General features: G+C 35.9%; 1 protein-coding gene across 2 annotated transcripts in view; it reads left to right on the forward strand.

Annotated features, from left to right (window-relative positions):
• Nucleotides 1-338: 338 nt before the first annotated feature.
• Nucleotides 339-10,262, forward strand: part of vezt (vezatin, adherens junctions transmembrane protein) — an 18,648-nt gene continuing 8,724 nt past the window's right edge. For both annotated transcript variants that reach the window (XM_084407509.1, XM_084407510.1), the window contains exons 1-5: nucleotides 339-497; nucleotides 3,794-3,931; nucleotides 6,734-6,823; nucleotides 8,052-8,236; nucleotides 8,317-8,598. In XM_084407509.1, coding sequence (XP_084263635.1) covers nucleotides 462-497; nucleotides 3,794-3,931; nucleotides 6,734-6,823; nucleotides 8,052-8,236; nucleotides 8,317-8,598 — 731 coding nt within the window. In that variant the 5' untranslated portion in view covers nucleotides 339-461. The remainder of the gene's footprint in view (nucleotides 498-3,793; nucleotides 3,932-6,733; nucleotides 6,824-8,051; nucleotides 8,237-8,316; nucleotides 8,599-10,262) is intronic.

The following is a 10,262-nucleotide window of genomic DNA, read 5'->3' on the forward strand; positions in this document are numbered from 1 at the left end:
CTATTGGCTGGTCTAGCCTGAAAAATAAACTTTTTTTTTAATGCTATTTGAGCATAAGAAACAACATTATGGGGCAATTCATGTCAGATTTTATTGCTGATTTAAAATATGTTATTTAATTGTGAGTTCAGCAAGCAGTTTTCTAGATTTCAGGATTCCCCCCTTCAAATAGATTGGACATGGTCGTTGCAAAAATGGCTTTCCTTGAAATTTTCATTTTCGGGTGAACTATCCCTTTAACAATAAAATGAATCAAGACCAACAGCCCAGTAGATGTCGTCACGTAGGCCTACATTTTGCGAACCGTCGTCAAATAGAAGAAGAAGAAGAAGAGCTATGAATCATGGGAATTGTAGTTCAAGTCATGGCATGTCTCTGCGCATTCAGCAGAAGCTACACAGACCTCTCCTGTAATTTCCATCCCAGCATGCGCAACTGATGAACACATATGGCGGAGAGCTATGACTGAGGATTTTGATGAAGAAGTTGTGTTCGAGGTAAGTCTCTGATCCAGACATACAACAGCTGCTCTAATATCTGTGATAGATGATGTGCAGTTAGCAGCCTGCACTTAGCACGTATAACACTCCTCCCCATGCACCTCTACAATGACTTGGAGATGCTTATTAAGCACTTTGGGTTTAATTAAGTGTAAACCGTGTTGTAAAGTAGGCCTGCCTCCTGTTTTCATATAATACAACATGTTAGGAGACGTAAATCTTGTATGAACAGGGTCAGAGACTGTAAAACATAGTGAGCTGACTACTTACATAGCATTTCTGGGCATCATAGGCGCGTCAAGCACTAGGTTGCAATGTTGTCTAGGTAGGCAAGTCACTAGATTTTGATACTTTACGATGGCCAAGAATATTATCTAGATTGGCAGTTCAATAAGGATTTAAGGATTTTGGTGTCCACTATTTTTTGTGACTAAAATTCCCTCAAAATGCTGTCTATGCTTGTAGCTCATTTTGGTTTTGTTACTATGGTGTTTGAAAATGCTGTCTAGATAGGTGTTTTGAGACACAGTTTAGGAGGGTACCTCACTAGGGTTTGAGACACAGCCAGAGTGTAAATGTAGACAGTTTTTTTTTTCTCTGTCTACGTGGTCTGTTTAGTTTTAGTCTCTTTAAATTGAATTAAGAGCATTGTGCATCAAAGCATGTGTGTCCCTGATCCGCCTTTAGGAGTCAAGATTGGGAATGTCAGATCAACATCACCAGGGAAACCATGCTGTCATATGCATTGATCTAGATTAGACCTCTTTTCATTTAATCTGTTTGTGGCTATGGTTAGAATACATTACAGTCGAGCAAACAGTCATACGAAATAATTATGGAGTAAGACTGTAATTATTAGTTTTTCCTGGATCAGCTACTTACAATTCTGTTAAAAAAACTAAAAAAAAAAACTTGAAAGACTTCAATAAAGAGCACATTTTTAGATGACCAATATTGAAGAGCAGGGTAGCCAGCCCGATATAATGCAAATATACATAATTGCAAATAAGATGTAGACAAAATTGCTGCAATAAAATGGTCACCTGTTGTACACTATATTTATGCATTATCCATTGAAATTATATTTATTCATCATATATTCATAAAAATATGTTCTCCTCTTAAGAGATGATCAATGATATTCACTTCACCTGTGACCAATGTTTTGGTTCATCTGCATATATATATATATATATACACACACACACACCAGTATATTACTACAAATATTAATCCCACTATGCATAATTATGAATTATTTGTATTAAAAATTTCAGAAATTCCCATCGAGGAATAATGGAGAACAAAAGATGATAATTTGAGAATTAAAAAAAAAATTGTATTGAAACAAAATTTTATTGAGAATTTCAATAGTTAATGTACATTTTTGTCTTTATGAACCTAATTTCATCATCAAGAAATTTCTAGATAAAAACAAACAAACTGGGAAAGGCTGTGGAAGTGAATTGGTCAGAATTTGTGGAAGTCCTCATGTTATGTGTATTTTGGGCAGTTGTTAGTATATGTTGTGCTGGTCAGATTTGGGTCATGTCATTTTAAAGCGTTGTATCTGTTGTATATCATCACGTACTATCCAGACTTCAAAACAAAAACAGTCTGATTCAGTTTGCTCTCATTTGGTGACCTAAAATTGTGTCTTTCGCCTCAGGCCAGTTTAGCTGCTCTCTCACATCAATAAACACCCGCCAACCGATTCCTCTCACTGCAAATGAGCTTTAGAGCAAAAAGATCCAAAGTTCATGACGGGTGGCAGGCTACCTCACTGCAGGATTTGACTGAAATAAGAATATGAGAATTTTAAACCTCTTTAGCAACTCAAATCCAGTGGCAATGCTAAGCAGTGGAAATGAGCCAGTGATTCCGGATCTCTGGTTGGGAATTGCGACCTGCGAGAGTGTCGGATCTGCATCCTTCGTTGAGCGATGTTGCGTTTGAGAAGATCTAAGACTAGAGCGAGAGATGTGCGAGAGGTAAGCGAGGGAAAGGAGCAGGAAATCATGTTGTTTCTGGTGTTTCTCTTCTGGGAGAGCACAACCCTTAATTTCCTGAGAGAGATATCGGAATCATGACTCCTCTTTCGTTTTCTCTCTCCTCCCTTCCTCTCTATATTGTTTTCACTTATTGTTCATCACATTGTGTTTCTTCCATGTGTTCTGCTTCTCAGGAACTGAATTGAATACCAATTATTTGTTAACTGAATACCAATCCTGAATTGTTAATAAATATATGTATATGTATATGTGTGTATAAAAATAACAGTGTTCTGCAGTAAATCTATTAAGTCAGCATGAAATGGAAGTTCTTCCCTATTGTGACGTATATCCGAGTTAAACTGCTTCTCAAACAAGAAAAAATGTAGGGCAGGTCTTGATTTTGTTCATCGGGAGTTGATTGGATGGTTGTAGTTTGTTATTGCAGTGATGTCATGTGAGTGACAGGTTGTCCCGCCCTCACGCCAGTAAACATGTCATCAGAGAAGAGAAGAGAGCAAGAGGAAGTTATTTTGATTAAACATTATGAGGGCACATGAAATTTTGATTCCATATTTGATAATATCTTTTGTCAAAATGTCAGGGTGGCATAACTGTCCTGTGGTCATAATGGAAAAAGGCGGAAATGCTTTTTAAATAATAATGGATTAAAATATTATCCCTTAAGTTTTGGGTTTAAATATAATTCATTTTTGGAAACCTTTTGTCAAATCAAAGTTTGTGTCCTATGAAAATAAATTCCATGCAGGAAAGAATTTGGTATGTGTTGTACTTGTCATGAGATTGCACTGATGAAAAAGTGCTGGAATTAAAATCATATTTTGGCGTAATTTATTATTATTATTTCATAACAATACATAGAAAATTAACATGTTTTAGACCATTTCAACCATGTGTCTAGGTCATTAAATATTTTTGTAAAGTCATATTATTGTACATTTTAGGTTAGTTCAGGCAGTCAAACAGAATAACTCCTATAAAACGCCATATTCATGATTCAAAAACAGCCTTTCACCATTAAATTTGATTTTGAAAACGTTTGAAAATGCTTTAAGATGTCTATAGGGATAGGCTTTAGGATTCACATATTCAGGATGTATTTAAAATCGTATTTTTTTACTTGATGGTTGCACCAATTGACATTTTTCAAAACTTCTGTTGAAAAATGTGTAGTTCTTCAAAAACCAAAGTAAAGAAGAGTCTTTCTTCTCATCATCTTGGACATCCTCAGTTGTCATTGACCCATGTTTATTTAGAGTTGCGTCTTTCTCACCCCTCCAGAACTCTCCGCTGTTCCAGTACTTGCAGGATCTAGGACACACAGATTTTGAGGCATGTTCTCCCGTTTCTCAGGAGGAGGAGTCCAGCGCTGGCGGAGAGGAGGCACCGTTTCCTCAGGATATCCTCCCGTCTCACAAAGTGAGTGTCAGCACTTACCTTTCCAATACGCAAACCGTACGGTAGCAAACTACAATCTTTAAGGACCCTCGTCTGTGTAGTGTTAAATTAAATGGGAAGAATTTACTCTTTTTTTCAAAACTTGCTGTGTTGTTTGAACAAACAGAAGCGGATTAGATGCTAATCTGAATGTTGTTTCGTAACCAACACAGCTTTTGAAACGCACATTGAAATTGAAACAGACTATTCCAATACTGAATATTCTGTATCCAATAAGTAATAACAATAATGTCGTTATTTATACTCAGTTCCAAACCCGTATGACCTTGTATTTCCATGGAACAGTAAAGAAGTTGTTTAGCAGAATGTTCATCCTGCTCTTTTCCATCAAATGAAAGTGGATGGGGAAAAAAGTGCAAACAATATAATTTAATTTTTGTTATTGTATTGTATTGTAATTATTGTATAGCTTATGAAAGACTTAGAATACTTTTTAAACTACTTTTAAAATGCTTTTATGATGCTTCTATTTTGTTTTTGTTTTTTAACTGACAGCCAGTTCACATTCAGCTTAAACATTCTGTAAAACTTTTCCTTTTGTGTTTTAGAACTGAACCATACAAGTCAATTGTGACAGAATTTTCAATTTTTGAAGAAAACTATGCATATGTATTTAATAAAAAATGCAGTAAAATTTTATTTAAGTATACTATTCTTTATTTATTTTTGATTTTTTTCATTCATAACCCAGACTACTACAAATGTAATTACCATCTTTTGGCATAAGAAACATTTATATGTATATGTAACAGACTTATAATGAGAAATTCTAGATCATATTTTTACATTTAATAGAAAAAGTTAGATTGTTATTGTAGGCAATTTTAGTAGCGCTTGAAAAATAAGTAAGGGATAATGTAAAACGAGGCGGTTGTTATAGCGAATACAACCCCGACAGGCTGATCAGGACCCCGACGCAAAGCGGAGCGGAGGGGTCTTGAATCAGCCTGAAGGGGTTGTATTCGCTATAACAACCGCCTCGCACTACATTATCCGGCTTATTACATGGCTACCCACCAAATAAATCAATAATTTGACACAAAATAATGGTTTAAAAAGGAGTTTATTGATTTAAAAACGATTGTATTGCTTCCGTTAAAGAAAATAGTCCGTTCCGTCTCTACGGTTAGAATCCTGCGTCCTTAGCAACGCTCTGTTTTGCATGGCAACGGTGTGTTATACTTCGCAGCGGTCTGTTATCAAGAAATAACAGACCGCATTCTACATTGGAATTCAACCAAGCCATGTAATAAATTATATTAATCCACTGTCTATCAATATTAGATCTTTATTTAATATCATTGCCTTAATACTTAAATTGTACTAATTAGTTTTCACCTTTTATATGTTACTAATTCTTTTAATTGTCTGGAATAATGTAATTTTTAAAACAAAAGTCTAAAGGAAGAACGATAACTCTATTAGCATCCACACTAGCAGATGATATCGTTCTGTTTATTCTAAGCGCCATCAGTGTGAAACTGTGAAGGCCGGTCTCATGGTTACCTCAGGAACTGGAAGTGATGAATGGCTGAAGAATTGTCCAGTCTTGTTTGGGAATGTGATGAAATTCCACTCAATGCGTGTGAACGGAGCTCATTCCTTTGGCAGAATGCATTTTTGTTTGTGTGCACGTACACACTTTATTTTATCATTTGTTTGGAAAGTTTTCACAGAGAGCATCATATTGTCTTAAGTTTACACGGTTCAGGCTGTCCCTGTTTGTGTTCCCAGTCTGTGATGTTACACACACACACACACACACACACACACACACACACACACACACACACACACACACACACACACACACACACACACACACACACACACACACACAGTCTCATTCTATTCTTCAGTTGTCTGACACACAGTCAAAGCATCTAGAATGTGAGTCCTACAGCAGTGGAATACTAAAGACATGAAGAAAGAAAAGAAGACAAAACAGTGAAAACCTCTCAGTGTGAGCGTGAATGACCAATATACTTTCCCAAAACTACACACTTGTTCTGAGATTTTAAGATATCAAGTCTGTCTTTTTTTCAAATATACGACGGGATGTTTAGTATGTAGGCTAAAATAATAACCCCCCCAGACGTGTGGTTTGTGTGATCATGATTCATGACCCAGACAGGAATCGATAGTCGGTCTGTGTTACTCAAGAGGACATGATAAACACTCCAGCATCTGACTTTTAATAAAGCTAAATATGAGTCTCCTATGTTCACTAAGGCTGCATTTATTTGATTAAAAATACAGTATAACAGTAATTGTGAAATAATATTACTATTTAAAGTAGCTAGTACTCTAGTCTTCAGTGTCACATGATCATGAATCATTATAATATGCTAATTTGCTTATGTTGCTAAAACGTAATGTTTTTGTGAAAAGTAAGTTGATTTTAGTAAGTTCAGAAGAATAGCATTTATTTGAAAAAATGATGTTTTGTAACATTATAAATGTCTTTACTGTCACTTTTGATCAGCTTAATGCATTCTTGATGAAGAAAAGTATTAACATATTTCAAATGACACAACAGTGTGTGTCAATATGGACTTGCATACGTGCACACACAAAAGCTTTCTCTCCTGTCCATCCAAAGAATTTAAAAATGGTCACTTCTATGACATCACAACCATTAGCTCATTAACATATGACCGCCCGTATTTACATATCAACAGTATTCAGTATTTAGCAACTTGACCTGCTTTTGTCTTCTTAAATCTAGTGTGCTGTATGCATTTATCCGTGTGTATTTTGCAGAAGGGTGGTGTTTGGAGGCTGGTTGATGCCCTGCGCAGTCTGAGTCCTCTGCATCGAGACAGCGCCACCTGTTGGCAGGAGCAGCAGCTGGTGAGAATGAAGCTCCTTCTCTTTCTGCTTGTCTTTCCTTCAGTCGTGTCGCAGAGGAACAGGGCTCATGCCTTTTACAGCGTTTTGACAGTGTGCAACTTTACCAACTTAACCTGGATTTCAATCATATTTGTGGGAGAATAGTTGTTTATGTAGGAAGATATAAAGGTACTTTACAAGATCAGTAGATCTTGAGTGTAAGATCTGTGTAACAAAATCAGCCTGTTGACCAATCAGAACTCAGCTCATTGACCAATAAAACTATCCCATTAGAGATGCCACTCCCATATCTAAAATACATATTGTATAGTCACTGTTATCTTAAATACAGTTTGTTTTCATAAGTAAAATCACCTTACCTTAAGACTGACAGCTGGTGAACAAAATCCTTTGGTGGTGTCTGGTAATCCTTTATTTTTGCTAAATATATATTTGAAAATTAACTATTTAGTTTTATTTCCATGATCAATGGCATACATGATTGGTTGTGATGCTGTCTTCGTATTGACATTGATGTTTTTGTTTTATTGTAAAAAATGTGATCACTATATTTGTTTTACATCTGAAAGAATTCAAAAAAAAAGAAGAAAAAAATATGAAAATTAACGATTGAAAATTAATGGTTTAAATGACAAAAAAAAGAATGTAAATGAATTTTTTTAATAATAAAATAAAAGCAATTGGCAGATGTTTAAGATTAAATTTAAAAGTAATATTTAGTAATCTATTTTTAAAACTATTATTTTTAACTACATTTTTAAACGTATAAATATATTTTTGTATCTAAATAATTCTAAATGTATTAGCAAATAAATATTTTATTTTTATTTTGTTTTAATATTTAAAATATATTTCTAAATAAAACAATTTAGTAAAACCATTTTTTGTTTATAAATAAATAAAGATACTTACATTTAAAATAAATTTCTGAATTAAAGCTGATTTCTGTATAACTATAAAGTGTATTTAAAATCTTTTTTTTTTTATGTTCTTTTTAGTTTCCTTTTTTCTTCAAATGAAGTTTTAAATGATTCCAACTCTATGGGATCTAACTGATATTAATCACATTATTTTAAAATTCAGAGACTCAGAGACCAAGATCTTGTCTTGTTGTGCGTACAGTACAGAATCCCAGTATTGCTGCAAGGCAGTGTTGCTATGATGATCCGATAATTAGATTGATTTTCAGCCGCAGAGTGATTGTGTTCAACTGTTTGTTCTCCCGCAGGACGCTGCCTTCCGCCAGTATTCTCTGCGCTGTCTGTTGTCTCAGGATGTGCTGTTGCAGGAGGACGTCGAGCTGATCGAGCTTCTGGATCCGAGTGTGCTCTCTCTGGGCTCCACTGATACCGTCTGCCCCAGTGCCAGCACCGCTGTCCCAGCGCCATGCTACCTCTCGCCTCCCTCTCTATGGTACACAGCCACATCAATGCCAACAAAAACCTCGTACCGTTATCAAGCTGATATGTCACTGACGTGTTTCTTTGTCACAGGGACGTGTCCGTTTTGGTCGGGCTGCTAGCCGTCCTGCTGGGCCTACGCTTTTCGTACCCTGACCGCGAGCTGGCTCTGTGGTTGTGTGCCGTCCTGGTGTGTGTTATGTGTGCCTGTCGCGGTCTGTCTCTATGGCACAAGGCGGTTCTTCAGCGCCGCGTCCAGTCTCTGGCCGTCCAGCTGGAGGGTTTGGTGAACAACAGCCGAGCGCTGACCGGTCTCTCTCGCAAATCTCTGCGTCTCATGCAGGAGACAGAGGTCATCTCACGAGGATTCACACTGTAAGTTTCACAACACACACACACAGACCCTTCCACTTCATGTCTGTTCATGTCTGCAGTGTCTTTAGATTTTGTTTTGTGTGTGGAAATGTGAAATTCTTTGTGTTGTGCTGTAGTTTTGCATGTACTGCAGTTTTATAATTGTTTAAAGCTGAAGTGTGCAATTTTCTGTAAATCTTTTTCCTGAAATAGCTTTCCCAAACACTCCCGTCTATGATGAGTCAAACAAACAGAGCAAAACACATATTTAGGAATGGCATATTTATAGTTGACTCTACAGTATGGACATTAACCTGAGATTGGAAAAAGTATTTTAGAATCCTGAATATTACACACTTTATTTTTGCATTTTACATGCTTTTTTTTTTTTTTTTTGATGGCTTAGTTTCTGCATTTAAAAAAAGTGTTATTACCTGCTTGGGAGAAGCAGTTCCAATTTAGCAGGACTCTTTATCTATATAGTTTGAAATGTTTGTCATTTTTAGTTAAAATATGAGCTTGAGTCTCATCTAATTTTAGATCTGACAAAATTAGACATTTTAAACTGTCTTTAAAAAAACTGATAATATAAAAAATGCAGTATAAATTTAAGTGAGTAAAACCAGGGCCTAAAACTAACTTTTTGCTAATCCTGCCAATGGCCGGTGACTTGTGTGTAAAATGTACCTGCCATTAAACTGTTTTTGCAAAAACATTTTAGATACCAGTGAAAATTCTCTATTACAATTTCGATACGACAGCTAAAACTGCTTGTCTTACTAATATAAATTGAAAACCTTATTAAAGACAAGTAAACATGAAATAAACACTGCTTTTCATGTAGGTTTTTCAGGTTTTCAGGTACAGAAATTTCACTGTATGAATTAAACTTGGATTAATCCTTATTAAAGGTACAAAAGTTATTCAGTCAAGAGCAGAGGGTAATTTGTTTTCTTTTAGTTGTCCTTTGTTGATTAATTAACATTAAAAAAGCAGACAGCAGTAGGATTATTAGGATGCTGTCACTTTAAGACCTAATGCATGCACGGATCCAATATAATGATACATACTGTACACATACTGTACTTACAGTCGCCAACGGTGATTTTTTTACGCGCATTAGGCGCTTGGCAGGTGTTAATTTTCGGCCCTGAGTAAAACTGGTTTGATTCATGGTTTGTGCCTTCATTATTTATACTTTCTACACACTATATCCTGCATGTGAGTTACTGGCATGTGCTCATTTCCTCTATATAAATGAACATCTGTTATGTTTGTTTGTGTGTTTAAATATAGCTAGATTTAATAATGTATGCGTGTATTTAGTTTGCTTTCATGTTGAATGTAATTTGTCTTTCACTAGATAATAACTAGATAGTAATATACACAACTGTTCAAAAGTTTGGGGTCAGTAAGATAAACACAAATGAACCGTTGTACTCATTAAATCAGGGGTTCTCAACTCCGGCACTCGAGATCCACTTTCATGCAGAGTTCAGCTCCAACCCTGATCAAACACACCTGAACAAGCTAACCAAGGTCTTCGGGATAACTAGAAACAAACCCACTTGAAGGCAAGCCTGCAACCTTAGCCGAAAAAAGCACAACGTCTGCTAACGCTGCAGTTCGTAGGGAAAGAAACAAGAGGACGTTTTTTTTGAACGGATGTCTATGGAGGAAAGGCT

The sequence above is a fragment of the Rutilus rutilus genome, assembly GCF_951802725.1.
Source record: "Rutilus rutilus genome assembly, chromosome: 4".
NCBI lineage: Eukaryota > Metazoa > Chordata > Actinopteri > Cypriniformes > Leuciscidae > Rutilus > Rutilus rutilus.